We start from the raw sequence: 16,973 nt of genomic DNA on the forward strand, positions 1-16,973 counted from the left end.
TGAATGTGAAAGGAAGGTGGGAAGATTCTGGAAGCCTCCTGGAAAGAGAGGCTGAAAGAGTGGATGGGGTGTGGCGGTAAACAATGGTAAATTAGCATCTCATGTAATAACTCTTATATTGAATATGCAGAAGGTGCTCACATTAAAGAATGATGGACTGAGATATAAAACTTGAAAATAGATGACTTTATACTGCTCTGTACCCATAAATGGTACCCTCGTGTGCCATCTTATCAGTTCAAAATTTTTTTTAAATCCCATTTTTGTAAGCACCTTCAAATACACACTGAACACTTTCTAAACAATCCTTTACAGACATTTTTTCTCAATTTTCACTGCTTTCTGTTGATTAAGGATTGTTTCATTGAGGGGAGATCCTGCTATACAGGGGAGAGCAAGTAAACTGATTATCCACAAAACACTCTCAAATACAAAGCAAACGATCTGAAAAATGAAACTAAAATAGCAAAGAAAATTTACTATTTTATGGTTTATTCTACTTTAGATTAGAGACTGAGAATGTATTCACTTAATTGTACCTTTCATGAGAGGATTTTGAAGCAATTTCCAGGATGAAGTTCCATAATATACATGAGATAAATAAATTGTACCCAATTTTCAGATGAAGTGGAGGCAGTGAAGTGATTACCTAAAGTCACAAGCAAAACTTTAGCAGAACAATGCATAAAATTTGGGAGTCCTGACTCCCAGTTCCCTGTTTTAACTCCTAGTCTTGTCATCATTAAACCATTAAAAGAAAAATGTTGCTGAAAAAATTGTAAGATGTTTATAAAACTTCATCAGAAATGCTAATGGTACCCTTTCTTTGCAGTAAGACTGAATTTTGTTTTCATTTTGTCTTTAGCTGCTTTTCCTCATCGATTGAATCTATTTTACCTGGCCAATGATGTCATACAGAACTGTAAAAGAAAAAATGCAATTGTATTTCGGGATACATTTGCAGAAGTGCTTCCTGAAGCAGCTGCTTTGGTTAAGTAAGTGATGTTTTTGCTTATGGGTAGCTTAAAATGTGAATTTTCATTGTGATTTCCGTAGCAGATCAAGCTATATGGAAATTTTAGCAATATTTCAAAGGTATTTTCATATCTACTCAATACCATAAATTGTGCCACTTTTAAAAAAAATTGATATAGTACAAAGATTATTAATGCACACATCCTTATATTTATATTTGCAAAGAACAGAACCTCTTGCATTAGAACATTTGTTTTTATTGATTTAAAAAAAAAAAAACTTCTGCTGGAGGAGACATAAACACCATTCAACCAGTTGAGAATTTTGTTGGATGGGAATGGAAGTGTGTGTGTATTTGACTGTATAGAAAGTTCTTAAATGGTATGAAATGTTTTAATTATATGAAGTGTCTGACTAGAAACATGATAAAGTAAAACATGAACAAATTATCTGTAAAAAGCACCTAATAATCTATGCATACTATGCAAATAAGGTGTAATTTGAGGGCTTTTTTTGTCAAGGTTTCTTTTTTTCTACTCCCTTCTTTGTTTCAAAGAACATATTTTATAAAAACAAGTGAAGGAAGATAGAGGGATTTGGTTTTTAGTCATATTAATATCACTTTCTCTTATTTTGCCTTCCATCTTCTTGAGTTATGCTGTCATCCTGCTCTTTAACTCCTTATTTTTAATCTTAATCTGTATATGCTACTGTACTTAGTGTTCTTAAGGATTTAAAAGTCTTTCATAGAATCATAGAAATGCATCTTTGGAGTATCTGCAAAAATAACAAGGAATCCTGTGACACCTTAGATTAATATATCTATTATAGCATAAACTTTTGTGAGTAAACCCCACTTCATCAGGTGAATTGGAGTGGAAATTACAGATGCAGGAGTGTGTATGCATAAGGAAGAAGATGCTTGTATTAATGAAGCTTATATTCACATTTCCACACCAAATGCTATGAATGAGCCACTTCTACCCTGATTTGATTAACTTCATTAGCACAAGCAAGTGCCTTCCTCATTTCTACAGACAGGTAAAGAGAGAAAGCGAGGAAGCGACTAGAATGCCAAAATTATACCAGATATCTGTCACATCAGATGTCTGTTACTGAGGCAAGACTAGAACTTGACCTCTGTGCTGCCAGTTACTCAAGGTTGAGTTAGGTATAGGATATGTCTATACTATAGATCGGGTCAGCAACCTTTCCAAACCAAAGAGCCAAACTACATCAAAATTCAGAACAAGTGGTCAACAAAGAGCCGTATAAGAATGCTCATGTGCATTACTGAAAATATGCAACTTAATATTATTGATAATTGATATGATTAATAGCATAAATGAAACATTGTACTCAAACTTTATTTAATGGGACTTCTGCTGCTGCATCTTTTCGCATATTTCTTTGATGTTTATATCATAACTGGCAAAATCCAGCTTCATGCATGCATTCAGGCTGTCTTCTGTCAATCTTATGGCAGAGACTGGGAAGGTGGGGGTGCAGGAGTTTGGGTTGGAGTAGATAAGTGGCTTAAGGCAGAGGATTTGGGTATATGATAGACTTGGCGCACAAGATAGTGTGTGGGGGGGTGTAGGAGTGTTTATGGCAGCAGACTGGGGGTTGTGGGGTGGCTTAGGGCAGTGGGGGGTCAGGTATATGATGGACTCAGGGTTGGTGTGTGGAGGGGTGCAAGAGTGTTATGACACTGTGACCAGATGGGGACTGGACCCTAATTGGGGGCTTGTTGGCCAGGCTTCACTTTTAAATAAAGTAAAATATTATGTCCAACACACAAAGGTTTAAACATTGTCTTTATTAATGGCAGGAGTGGGGAGCCTTTTTTGGGTTGGGAACCACACAAATGAGAAGCAGGGAGGAAAAAAAAAACTGAACTCCAACTCTCACTGATGTGGCCCCCAACTGAAACACCTCACTCCCCTGGTGTTCCAGCCCCATGATGGAAGGAAGAGACAGAGAGGACTGAGGTTCAAGGCCTCAGGCCAGATTTGCTCTTCTGGGGTTCCAGTGTTTGTGGATTTTGGGTCCTCCCCTCCCCAGGCTCTGGGGTGGAGTAATAAATGAGGAGTTAAGTGTGCGGGACAGGGCTGCTAGTGAATGGGATGGGGATAGGGATGCAGGATCTGGGCGGGAGGTGAGGTGTGGGTGGGAGGGTGCAGGAACAGGCTGGAAGTAGGGTGTCTGGTCAGGGGGAGTGGGCCAGGGGCAGGAGCAGGTTTGGGGCAGACTATCTGGCCAGGGGACAGGGAGCAGGAGTGGACTGGGGGGCAGGGTATCTGACTAGGGGGCAGGAGCAAGCTGAGAGCAGGCTAGCTGGCTGGAGGGGGTGAGTGTGGGGTCTGGGCATGAGGGTTGGGGGGCCACTTATTTGCTTTCACGCCACATGTAGCATGGTCTCCTGCTACTCCCATGGGCCAGGCAGGATTTTCAGGGGAAGCCTGCAGGACGTGTTTCCCTGGGGAAAGAAAATGGCAGTGCACATGGAGCCATTTTTGGTTCCTGGTTCTCCATAGGCTGGGGGGAAGGAAAAGGCTGGTGCATGGAGCCATTTTGTTCCCTGCATGCTGGATCCAGCATGGAGACCCAGGGCTTTTTACCCCCGTTCCCTTCCCCCCTGTATGAAGCCGATACTAGCATTCCAGTTTTGCTGGGGGGCTGTAAGGCTGTAGCACCAGTGTTGGCTCCCTGCTGAGGGGGCTGAGTTGGGGCTCCAGAAGAGCCATATCTGGCTCCCTAGTGAGCCATATTTGGCTTGCGAGCCATAGGTTGCTGACTCCTGCTGTAGGTGCTAGACTAGTGCAGCAGCACCATATTGGAGAGCCTTGCTACTGCAACAAAGGGGGTTTTTCCATCACTGTATTGAATCCAGAGGTGGGGAGCCGTTTTTGGGTTGTGGGCCGCTAATCCACATCAAACTCAGTCTGGGGCTGCACAAAAGTGAGGGGGGAAAAACACCTCACTGACAGACGCAGAAAGATACCTCCCGCATTCCCTTTGCACACCAGAGCCAAAGGGACCTGGGTTAGTAGATTTTGTGGGCCCACCTAGGCTCTAGGATATGGCCAAAAATGAGTGATTGTTGCCAACTCTTGGAGGCAGAGTTAAAATTGCATTGCAGGGTTAGCATACCTTAACTTCTTATATTCTGGGTTTTAGAGGTTTAAGTTTACCAACTTGCCTCTCTTTGGAAGGTTATGAGGTAAGGATGTTAAGAGATGGATAATTGGCTAATCATGTGGTCGATACAATTTGTATCGACTACACAATTAGTCGATAAGGGAAGGCGCTCTGTCCTAGCTTTCGCTGTTCCAGGAGTTACCTCCGCTGTGGCTCTGTAGTTGAAACGTAGTAGGAGCCAGGTGGCTCTTATACATTTAAAATGCAGAGCTGCAGAGGTTCCGGACTGGCATGAGCTAGGACTGAGCTGGCCTTGCTCAGTCCCAGCTTGTGCCGGGTCTAGCAGCCCATGTCCACAAGGGATCCCAGTTGGGGCAGGGGCTGCTTTGCAGCAGCCTCCCCTACCCCCTGCCTTCCCCTGCTGCTACCTCTGGCTACAGTGGGTAGTGGGACAGGTGGCACCACGGAAATGGTACTGGGGGAACCGGCTATTAAGCCATTCTCCCCCTCCCCCCAAGCACTGGCTCCTGATACAGAGGAGGCAAGGTGGGGGAGAGGGGTGTAGCGACTTGTCAACTTGACTACCCAATAAGCTTATGCTTATCAAGTAGTTGAGTGCTCGCTTACATCCCTAATATGAGGCACCAACGGTTAACTTAATTCTTCATAAACTGCAGTTTTGCCTATGTAAGTTTAATATTGATGGTGCCTGCCAATGACGGAAATGTGTGTGCCTGGGCTGGTAAAATCCCAGCTAAAAAGTTAAGTGGTTAAATGGAATGTTATAAACATTCCATTTTAACTGGTTAACCTGGATGCTCCAGGTTAGAGGCTGCTCCAGACCAGCCTGGCTGGAGCAGTCTGCAGCGTGGTGCAATGGGCCCAGCCGGGATGGAGCAGTGCGAGCTGCTCCAGGCTGGCTGGGCTGCTGGTTAACCAGCTACCAGAAAGCCTTGCCCAGTAATGGTGAGGCTAACTGGGCTACCCGTTAACATCGCTAATACAAACTCTACTTTCCCACTTATACCACAAGACTGACTAGTGGTATTTTAATCATCTTTCAGAAAAGTCCACTCCAGGCAGCTGAGTGAGTAAAACTTTCAACAGGCAGATCTACCTGACTACCGGTTTAAATGGGTAATGGAAAAGCTGCTGCCTCTCATACATGGTTAGCCATGTATATGCATTTCAACTTGGGATGTGAACATGTACATGGTTAACTGATGAGTCTGTGCTCATGGATTAACATGCACGGTTACACACAGGGCACCCCCCCTTCCTCCATCTGATGCAGAGGCAGTGTGGGGGTGGGAGGTTGAGAGCCCATACGCATGGGGATCTGGCTTAAAAGCTGCCTCCCCTCCCAAGTGTAAATTTTAAGCAGTTATATTTATGTAAATAAACGCATTTTAATAGTCCTAATTTTAACACCCCTAGAAAACACTACTCACTCCTTTTATCCTCTCCCAATGCTGTATGTCAGGGTAACTTGGTTTGTCCACTCTTTAACTTACCTATCTTGGGGTATTTCTATACTTCAGTGAAAGGCCTGCTGCTGACTTGAGTCAGCTGCCTTGAAATCGTGGGACTTGGGTCGTAGGTCTAAAAATTGCAGTGTAGATTCTTAGGCTGGAGGCTGGGCTCCGAGACACTATGAGGAGGGAAAGTCGCAATCCAGGTTTCAGCCTATGACTGAGCATTTACGTTGCTGCACCCCAAGGACTGTAAGCCTAAGTCAGTTGATGTGTGCACTGAGACATGCTGTAGGTTTTTTTATTATGGTCTAGATGTACCTTTGGGGTATGTGTACACAGCAAAGAAAAACCTGCAGCTGGCCTGTGCCACTGATTTGAGCTATGGGGCCGTTTCAGTACTGTGTAGACTTCTGGGCTTGGTCTAGAGCAGGGCTACTCAACCCATGGCCCGATTGTTTGCGGCCCGTGGTGCAGTTTGGGTTGATAAGCATTTTAGTAGTTAAATTCTTGATCTGTCATTGCACATTAAAGGTGCTGTCGTATGAGTGGAAATTGGGTAAATATTGCATTTTATTAATATCAGCAGAACTGACTTAAATGGGGCTTGCATGTTATGTAGTCTTGCTTAATCTTTGTATTTATGCCTGTCCATGTGAAAGAAGTTGTTTGCACATATATTTCCATGTACATACAATCACATTTAAATTGTGGCCCTCGACGTGTGCTGTGGGTATCATTGTGGCCCCTGGGCTTCCAAAGTTGAGTAACCCTGGCCCAGAGCCCTATCTCTGGGACCATGGGAGCCCAAGTCTGGAAATCTACATGGCAATGAAACAGCCCCACAGCACAAGCCCCCAAACCTGCGTTTGCTGGCATAGGCCAGACATGGGTTTTTCTTTGCTATGTAGTTTTACCTTTGGAGATCTTTTCTGCATCTCTTGTATAGGGAAGAATGCAATTCTGCATCTTTCTAGGCTTGATGAATGATGATTCACAGTGCAAAAATTTATTTTGACTTTCAAACCCCCAAGCACAATCCTATTACAACCTCTCAAACTGTAAACCAATAGTACTTGGCTTCAAACTGATGGTTTCCAACTAACCCCTGTCAGTTTGTACCCATCAAAAGATGCTAAAAATACATCATCCCATTATCTGAGGAACTTCCCGCCATTGTTGAGTTTGAATGTGCACAGGCTGTAGATTAACTTCTGTTCTGTTGTTCAGTGCTGCTACTATTGACTGAGTTTTTGCCTGGCAAAGTATCTTAAACTGAGGTGAGTTGACTATAAAAAACATACAATTACAACCATTTATAGTGAACTTTCAGAGATGCTGTGGTGGAAAGGCCTCTAAAGTTCCTTGCAGATTAGTTTTGTATTTCCAATTAGTTTATTATTCTCAGGTTCTCTAGGGTAATTGCTTCTGCTGAGCAGGCCCTATGTTCATATCTGGCCACTTGAGATTTTACTGTATTATTATTGGAGCCTGTGTACATCATCATTTGCAAGGGATAGTACTCCCTATAGTAGCCAACAACTGATGATTAAGTGCTACTACTTGATTTTCTTTCCTCTCCTCTCTCCCCCACTAATTCTGCTCTCTCCCTCCCCCATGTTGTTTCTGGAATTGTTTATTTATACTTGAATTTTTGTATCGATTAAAGAAATCTTGGGGGTGGAAATGCTATTTCTGTTGGTGGTGTTTCAAATTTGTCTGAATATAGCCCTAGAGCAGAGCTGGGCAAAATAGACCCAGGGGCTGGATCCCGCCTGCGGGCCACCCTGCCAGGACCCTCAGGCACACAGCTTCTGCGGGTTTTAAAGTACAGTCTGCTCTGGAGGGAGGGGAAGGCTTGGAATGATCTCCCTTGCCCCCAGCCCAATCCTCAGCTCCTATTGGCCAGAAACAACTGGCCAATAGGAATTGACCCCAGCCAATCTCTCAGCTCCTATTCACTGGAAGCAACCAACCAATAAAAGCTGAGAGATTGGCCTGGAGGATGGGGGCAGCACAAGCCTCTTCCCTGTCCCGGAGCCAGTGGAGGGAATAGCCTGCAGCCCTAAGTGATCTGGGGCTGCAGGAGCCCAGCCTGCCTTTGGGGTGCTGGCTAGGAGATGCTTAGGTAAGTGCCTCCCAGGCAGAGCCTGCCTCTGGCACCCCTGTGCCTCCTGCACCCCAACTCCCTCCCCCAGGTCACCATCCAAACCCTCTGTACTCCCCTACCCCATTTCACAACTCTCTCCCAGGCTCTATCCTCTCCTGTACCCCTCCCCCAGGCCAGAATCCTCTCCTTCACCCAAACTCCCTCTCAGACCCCACACCATCTCCTGCATCCCAGTCCCTTACCCTGTGCTCCCTTCTGTACCCAGCCTCCATCCTAGACCCCACACCACCTCCAAAGAAAAGTGTTGCCCTTGACCACTTTCCAAAATCTTGGGGTGGCCCCCTCACAAAAATTATTGCCCACCCCTGTCCTAGAGTGTGTTGGCTAGTCCCAGCCATCACCGCTGCTTAAGGATGGATCTTGAGAAGCCATTAGCATTTAGGCCACATGTTCACAGTGGGGGAGATCGACGCTGCTGTGATTGATCTTCCAGAGTTCGATTTAACAGGAAATTGAGCTCAGAGGGTGCCACTGTCAGTGCCGGTACTCCTATTCCTTGCAAGGAGTATGAGAAGCTGATGGGAGTGTGTACTCCCGTTGGCCGCCTGCTGTGGAGGCTGCGCAGAAACTCAAATTAAGGTACATTGATTCCAGCTACATAATTAACGTAGCGGGAGTGGCTTTGACTTTCCCTTTTAATGTAGACCTGGCCATACAGGAAATTGCTGCCTTTCTTCACTGGTGTAAAAAAATCTCAGAATTGTTTGAGAGGGGAATTTTGTAGATTTCACATGACTTCAAGTTCCCAATTCTTGTCCCTCCTGTGCTCTCAGAAGAGGGCCACGGACATCCTAAAACCTTTTATGTCTTTGAGAAATCTAACTTTTTCTGTTAAATGTTAACATTGGATACCTGGTCAGGTAAAACCAGATCACATTGAGTCAACTGTAGTTCTTGATATCTGTGTGGAATTTGTCATTGTCATTTTTGAAGAAGCGGAGACAATATATTGAGCCATCTAATAAGTTTGTCTGATGTATTCTTGCGGTTAGGAACTATATCTTTCCCAAAGCTGAACATAATCTTAAGAAGTCACTGTCATGAATCTGGGAAAGTTAAAATTGTTTTGTGGGTTTTGTCTTTCAGAAGATGCTTAAAATACCTCCTGGGTTTTTTTCTGTCAGCCTTTCAATAAAATTAAGACAATCTCAAGTGCACTTCCTCAAAGTATGAACTCTTGTCAGTATTGACCTTGTTCCTGCTTCTCAGTTTGGTTACTGAGAGGACAACTTTTAAGATTAAGTCTTAAAGTTACTCAGTACTTTAGCTGAAAGATTTATAGCCTAGGAGAAAAATGTCTGTGCCAGAAGACTTCCATCATTTAAGAGAGCATAACAGCTATGCAATGTATTTGTGTGCTGTATTTAATTGTAACATTTTATTTAGTACATTTCTAAACATGTAATTTACTCTGCCTGCCTTTTGAATTTCCTTCTTCCCTGCCCTAGCTTCATTCTTCTCTTTTCATCTAAGATATTGGACAAGCTTTTCTTTAGTTATTTTAGAGAGACTGTTTTCTATCTTTCTCTCCCACCCGGTTATATCTTTGCTGAAGTAGTTATTCTTCAGCCACGTGTCTGCTTGTGGGAACATCAACACTGCAACGGTCAGTCTTCCAGCGTTAGATTTAGTGGGTCCAGTAAAGACCCGCTAAATCAAACTCAGAGGGTGCCACCGTATGCGCTGGCACGCCTACTCCTCTTGAGCAGTAAGGGAAATTGATGGGAGCAGTTCTTCTGTTGACCTCCTGCTGTGAGGACGGCACTGAATCTCAGCTTAAGTTACATTGACTTCAGATACATTTTTTACATAGCTGGAATTGCAGTCTTTAAGTCAACCTTTTCCCATAGTGTGACTCCTGCCCTGTATTTTGTCCATCCCATTTTCCCCCCAGAATGCTCAAAATACTTCTTTTTAAATGTATTCTGTTGATCTGACCAATCCATGCTCATTTCCTAGAAAAATCTACCGAATATAATAGCCAGGTGATAAAATTAACTGAAAGGCCCCAGTGCCACAGAAGGAATACAAAGGCAGTCCCCTTTCCCTCCAAATCTGCCATGAAAGAGGAGACTGTGTGGATTATTTCTGTGACCTCTGACTAATAAAGTGTCTGAAATTTGAAGCTTACACTTCCCATTTTTCTCACTGCTGGAAAGGAGATGCATTTTTCCCTCTTATTCTCCCTTCTTCACTTCTTATTCCAGAATTTCTCTAGCTTTTGCATGTATACTGGCGTGGAACTTTGAAACAATCTGTCCCTCTGTATTTTAGGTGCTCCTCCTCAGTTAACAGCTTCCTGCTGTTCTAAACTTTCACAAGCAGCAACAGAAAGAAGTTTAGCCAACACCTGACAATTTCACTATGGGCCACAGAGATTTGAGCCAGTCATCTGATGAAGTTGGTTTTGCCCATGAAAGCTCATGATACTATATACTTTTACTAGTCTCTAAGGTGTCACAGGACTACTTGTTTTTTAGTTACAGACCAATACCGCTATCCCTCTAAGATTGTGTGGCACTGTTAGTTCATTCTGCCTTTGATTTAGGAAGACCTGAGCAGAGGCATTTGAAGGTGTCTGTCTGCTAGTTTAGAGTAATATTTTTTCACATTTGGAAGGTGGTCTCTTCAACCATAAGGGCCACAAATTAAAGCTATTCTGCAAAAGTCAGGTGTATTTAGCAGAGAAGGGTTTCTGCTCACCCTGGATTAAGCATTAACTTCAACCTTTGGATACTAATATAGGGCTTCTATTGAAGTGCCCCTTGCCTGCTTTTGGCAGCAAAACTTGAACCTGAATCATAAAAGATACTTTTATGTTTTTGACAAATGGGAATGTATCAGTTGTAAGGATCAGTAAAAGCTCTGCAAATGTCTTCTAATTGTCTGTTTCAATGTATATTACAAAATACATTGAATCAAAAAAAAATTGACTGTGTTTTTGCCCTGACTGTGCTGCGTTTGCAAGAAATACTGTGTGGCATCTTAAATTGAGAGAATTGTGTGAATTAACTCGTGTGGTATCTGGATACTTTGAAAGTAGTTATTTGGAGGGAGGCAGGTTATTTCATTTTCCTATCAATTTACCCTTCAATCAGGAGTTAATAAGGCAAGACACTTGACTTGAAAGAATATTGATCTTGTGAGATGGTAATTAAATTAGTCTGTCCACCCTACATCTGCATTCCACATGGGTGGAATGGCAAAATCTCCAAAACTGAGTGGTTCTTAGAGGCACAGAAAGGAGAATATGTGGTCTGAGACTAGAATTCGCTGATCACAAAGGTATGCTCGCCACAGTAGTAAGATATCAGAGTATGCAAGGGGGATTCTGTGACTTCATGTCAATGTTAGTACAGTGCCTAAGGAGTTTTGATAACTGGTTGTTGAAATCTAAGACTGTACACTGCAGTTGTACTGCTGTAACTGCAAGGTATAGTAGCACTAGGCCATGTCTACATGGAGGAAATTGACTGGCATAGCTATTCCAGAATAATTATTCTGATGTAATTTAGCTCTTCTGGAATAACTCCCCTGTGGATGCTATTCTGGATTAAAAGTGATTTTATTCTGAAATAAGTTTCAGAGAAGTAGCCATGTTAGTCTGTTTTAAATAGGAATGTGAAAATGTAACTGTGTAAGCAGTTAACCAGTGAGCCTGGGCTCATCAATTAATGGTTACATGCAGGCTCCCTGTATGCACAGCACCCTGCGTGTATGTAACTGTGTACTCAATGACATTTTCACCGCTTACATGGTTACTTAATTGCTAAAACTAGGGATGTTAAAATGCATGCCAAAACAATGAGGCGTCCTATGGCACCTTAAAGACTAACAAATTTATTTGAACATAAGCTTTCATGGGCTGGAAATTCTGGAATAGTTACTGTATTTTGTGAGCAGACTAATTAAAAAGTCACTTTTATTCCAGAATAGTGTCTTTCATGGGGAACTATTTCATAATACCAATATCAGACAATATCTTATTTGTTCAGGGTAAAACTGCTAGTTTTCTATGTGCTAACCTTGTCCCAGTTCAACACATGCTTAATTTTAAGCATAAAAATTGACTCCATTGACTTAGGTATCTTATTGACTTGGTACTCACCTACAGACATATCTAAAATCTTTTAGAAATTTGTTTAAACATTGCAAAGATTACATTTCCATCATACAGTTTTCCATCGTAGAATAACGGAAAATTATATGGTGACAACACACTAAAATTGAATGCCTTTTTTTTTTTTTTTTTTTTTTTTCAGGGATCCATCAGTTTCTAAATCTATAGAAAGAATCTTTAAAATCTGGGAAGACAGAAATGTATATCCTGAAGAAACCATTTTGGCACTAAAAGAAGCTTTAAGTAAGTCCTTTATATTTGCCATTCTTAATATAAGAGCTAAATTACTATGTATAATAATTAAATGGTCTGAAGTCAATAAAACACTGTCACTGTTTAAATGCATTAATTGCTCTTTCTGCATTTTCAGGAATTTAAAAAGGGAAAGCTTAGAGTAATATGAATTAGCTTTTTAATTATTTGTTGAACAATTCTGTTTAAAGCCATTAAGTCCTTTGATTTTTAACTATAGTGTAAATTGTAATTGTATGAGTTGATAGCAAATATATATTATGTTTAAGGTATCTCTAGTGAGATAAATAGAAAGGAACATAAACACTGTCAAATCAAGTGTAAACATGTAATAAGAAAAGCAAAAAAAGATTTTGAGGAACAGCTAGCCAAAAACTCAAAAAGAAATAACAAAATGTTTAAGTACATTAGAAGCAGGAAGCCTGCTTAAAAAGCCTGTGGGTCCCCTAGATGATCGAGCTATAAAAGGAGCAATCAAGGACGATAAAGCCATTGCGGAGAAATTAAATGATTTCTTTGCTTCAGTCTTCACGGCTGAGGACGTTGGGGAGATTCCTGAATCTGCACCATCCTTTGTGGGCGATGAATCTGAGGAACTGTCCCAGATTGAAGTGTCATTAGAGGAGGTTTTGGAACAAATAGAAAAACTTAATGTTAACAAATCTCCGGGACCGGATGGCATTCATCCAAGGGTTCTAAAAGAACTTAAATGGGAAATTGCTGAGCTATTATCTGTGGTTTGTAACCTATCCTTTAAATCGGCTTCCGTACCTAATGACTGGAAGGTAGCCAACGTGACACCAATATTTAAAAAGGGCTCTAGAGGCGATCCTGGCAATTACAGACCGGTAAGTCTAACTTCAGTACTGGGCAAATTAGTTGAAACAATAGTAAAAAATAAAATTGTGAGGCATGAAGAAGAACATAATTTGTTGGACAAAAGTCAACATGGTTTCTGTAAAGGGAAATCATGTCTTACTAATCTATTAGAGTTCTTTGAAGGGGTTAACAAACATGCAGATGAGGGGGATCCAGTACATATAGTATACTTAGATTTTCAGAAAGCCTTTGACAAGGTTCCTCACCAAAGGCTCTTGTGTAAATTACATGGCCATGGGATAAGAGGGAAGGTCCTTTCTTGGATTGAGAACTGGTTAAAAGACACGAAACAAAGGGTAGGAATAAATGGTAAATTTTCAGATTGGAGAGGGGTAACTAGTGGTGTACCCCAAGGGTCAGTCCTGGGACCAATCCTTTTCCACTTATTCATAAATGATCTGGAGAAAGGGGTAAGCAGTGAGGTAGTAAAATTTGCAGATGATACCAAACTGTTTAGGATAGTCAAGACAGAAGCAGACTGTGAGGGACTCCCAAGAAGATCTCACCAAACTGAGTGATTGGGCAACAGAATGGCAAATGAAATTTAATGTGGATAAGTGTAAAGTAATGCACATCGGGGAAAAATAACCCCAACTATACGAACAGTATGATGGGGGCTAATTTGGCTACGACAAATCAGGAAAGAGATCTTGGAGTTATCGTGGACAGTTCTCTGAAAACTTCCACACAGTGCAGCGGCGGTCAAAAAGGCAAATAGGATGCTAGGAATTATTAGGAAAGGGATAGAAAATAAGACCCAGAATATCTTACTGCCCCTGTATAAAACTATGGTACGCCCACATCTTGAATACTGTGTACAGATGTGGTCTCCTCACCTCAAAAAAGATATTTTGGCCTTGGAAAGGGTTCAGAAAAGGGCAACTAAAATGATTAGGGGTTTGGAACGGGTCCCATATGAGGAGAGGTTAAAGCGACTGGGACTTTTCAGTTTAGAAAAGAGGAGACTGAGGGGGGATATGATAAAGGTCTATAAAATCATGAGTGGTGTGGAGAGGGCTGATAAAGAAAAGTTATTTAGTAGTTCCCATAATAGAAGAACTAGAGGACACCAAATGAAATTAATGGGTAGCAGGTTTAAAACTAATAAAAGAAAGTTCTTCTTCACACAGCGTGTAGTCAACCTGTGGAACTCCTTGCCAGAGGAGGCTGTGAAGGCTAGAACTATAATAGAGTTTAAAGAGAAGCTGGATAAATTCATGGAGGTTAGGTCCATAAAAGGCTATTAGCCAGGGGATAAAATGGTGTCCTTGGCCTCTGTTTGTCAGAGGCTGGAGAGGGATGGCAGGAGACAAATCGCTTGATCATTGTCTTTGGTCCACCCTCTCTGGGGCACCTGGTGCTGGCCACTGTTGGTAGACAGGATACTGGGCTAGATGGACCTTTGGTCTGACCCAGTACGGCCGTTCTTATGTTCTTATATGTTAAAGGAGTTCTGAGCATCATGCCTACACAGAAGCTAGTTGTTAACTATATGGAATTTGTGTCCTTGGCTCCTCCCCTTTATCTTGAGGTTTTGGGACATTCAGACTTTACATCTACAACTTCAGTTGATACCAAGAGTTCATCTGGGAAGAGCTGAGTAAAAAAAAAATCTTCCATTTTCTCTCCATAGAGGTTGAATATTATTGGTAAAATATCTACCATATTCGGGGGAAAAAATGGAAACCTCCATTATAGTATGGATAGTTTAAGTCTTCAATTGCTTATGTAAATATATTTTTTTAAACCAGAGATACCAAATATTAACTGAGTGGCATGCACAATAAACTAACTAATGGAAAATCTATTCTTTCTGAATGTGAAGGAGACAAGAGCATAATTCTGTTTTCCCTGATTATATTGTTCATAGTTAAAACTGTTTTTCTGTTGCTTGTTTAAATGTGGCTTTATCTGATGTCAGTAATTGTTACTTGAGAAATAGAAATCATGTACTTGCTTCCTTGGTGAACAAAAAGACGTTCACTTAAACATTACAAATCCATAAAAGCGAATTCCGTATGTGTGTTTGGTTAATGATTGGAATCTCATACAGGTTTTGTAATTTAGAAAAAAAAAAACCTTCTAAATTTGATTTAATATTTCTTAGCAAATAAGTTTGTCTTGCAACAAGCTTTTTAGTTGAATGCAAGTCTTTTTAATTTAGACTTTGGGGTAAGTAAATGCTCATTTAAATTTCAAAACATACCTTACTATTTCCCCTAAAATGTGTGGGGTTTTTTTCTATCTGCTTTTTTTCCCCAATCATAATTCACTGTTTGAGATTTTAAAGAGCAAATTGTCAGGCTCTGATTGTTGAATCCTCTGTTCTTTTAAAGGGGAACAGACTTTCTTTACAAATAGAATGACCATCGTAAAAGTTACTATATTCTTGAGTAAACTTAATTTGCCTTGGGCATTCAACAGCTCATCTAGGAAAGTTGTTTTATGGATTTTAAAACAAATTTCTGTTAATCTTTTACCATGCAATCATATGACACCAAAACCAGAGAACTTTAAAGGAATCCCATAATGCCAGACTGCAAAAAATGAAATGTTTTCCAGGTACCACTTTCAAAACTCAGAAGCAGCAGAAAGAAACTCTGAACAAACAACCGAATAAGCCGTGGAAGAAATCTCAAAGTAAGGAAACCATGTCAGCTATCTGAACTAATATTAAAAATGCCTTCTTGAGGAACAGAAGAATGACTAGTGCAAAACTGGCAAAGTACCTGGTCTCTAAGTATGATCAAGCATGTGTCTTCCAGACTTGTGAAGTTCCTTACTGGCATGTGTAAAACACCAAGGAGTTGCTGCTAGAAAATCACTTTTTAAGGAATGAAATGTGAATAAAACTTTAAAGAGCAAATGTTATGAACAGTATTAAAAAGATCTGGTGGAACTTCTTGGAGACTGGCATTAGAATATTCAGAAATGAAGAGAAGACAGAAATGATAACCATGTACATTGGCAACAGTGAAACATGGTGGACATTCCCTTCAAGTTCAGGAATACATCTTCAACAGCAAACTAGATTCTAAGATAATGGAATACTTACAGTGAGGCAGTGCAGTTAATGAATAATTGAAAACTATCAGGATTACAGTTTAGTAGCTGGAACCACATTTATAATGTACCAGTCTCTAACCTTGCAATAACTATAATATGGAAAATCCTTGAATTGGCAAGAAAGCAAGATGATGGAACATTAGGTGTAAAACTTGGCAAATGCCACTGTAAGAGTGCTGAGACTACTGGACTAGAAGGACAATAAAAGGGGACAGGCGGGTTGGAATCTTATTACCAGAAAAAAATCAGCCACAAGATGTGTATGGAAAATCATTTTCTAGACTAATGGCTAAGGGAGTTAGCATGTCTTATGCGATCATGTTGTTATTAATTTCTGTGCTAGTTAAGTAACAAATGGATTTAGATCTCATGAAATGTGATTGCATATTTTTTTCTCCGCAGTTTCTCAGTCTCTAAATGAAATGTTAGAACATAAGTGTAAGTGCAGGGAAATCTTTAAGGAAGGAGATTGGTTAGACCAAGTAAAGGTGTAAGTGATGCATCGTCCCAAGGAAATTCTAAACTCAGTGGGTCAGTTATCGGTGTCTAAAGTTCAGGAAATAGGATTTTCTTTTCTTCAGAAAATTATAAACTAGCACTCAAGGTTAGTGGATGAATCTTTGCAAGAAATGTATATACAGTAGAGCAGGAAAACATTTTCCACAGTAACTGTTTATGCAGTGCATAAATTATATGGAAAAATCTACAGTCTAACTTGTTGACTTCTGAATCCTAGCTCTGTGCTTTCTAATGTTTCTGAAAAGCAAATAACAGAGTGACAGCTGTGCAGAGGGGGAAGTATAATGAAATAACAAATTTCTATGTAAGATATACACAAGATGCTAACAAACGGTCTCTTCTGAGTTTTGACTGCAGTCAATACTGTGTGTTTGTTTTT

General features: G+C 40.9%; 1 protein-coding gene across 2 annotated transcripts in view; it reads left to right on the forward strand.

The window, feature by feature from the left end:
* Positions 1-16,973, forward strand: part of RPRD2 (regulation of nuclear pre-mRNA domain containing 2) — a 53,678-nt gene that overhangs the window by 21,221 nt on the left and 15,484 nt on the right. Inside the window, exons 2-4 of one of the 2 annotated variants that reach the window (XM_075907407.1) lie at positions 866-995; positions 12,021-12,121; positions 15,572-15,649. In XM_075907407.1, coding sequence (XP_075763522.1) covers positions 866-995; positions 12,021-12,121; positions 15,572-15,649 — 309 coding nt within the window. The remainder of the gene's footprint in view (positions 1-865; positions 996-12,020; positions 12,122-15,571; positions 15,650-16,973) is intronic. The other variant, XM_075907408.1, reaches the window with a different exon arrangement.

This window comes from Pelodiscus sinensis, chromosome 24, assembly GCF_049634645.1.
Source record: "Pelodiscus sinensis isolate JC-2024 chromosome 24, ASM4963464v1, whole genome shotgun sequence".
Classification (NCBI taxonomy): Eukaryota; Metazoa; Chordata; order Testudines; family Trionychidae; genus Pelodiscus; species Pelodiscus sinensis.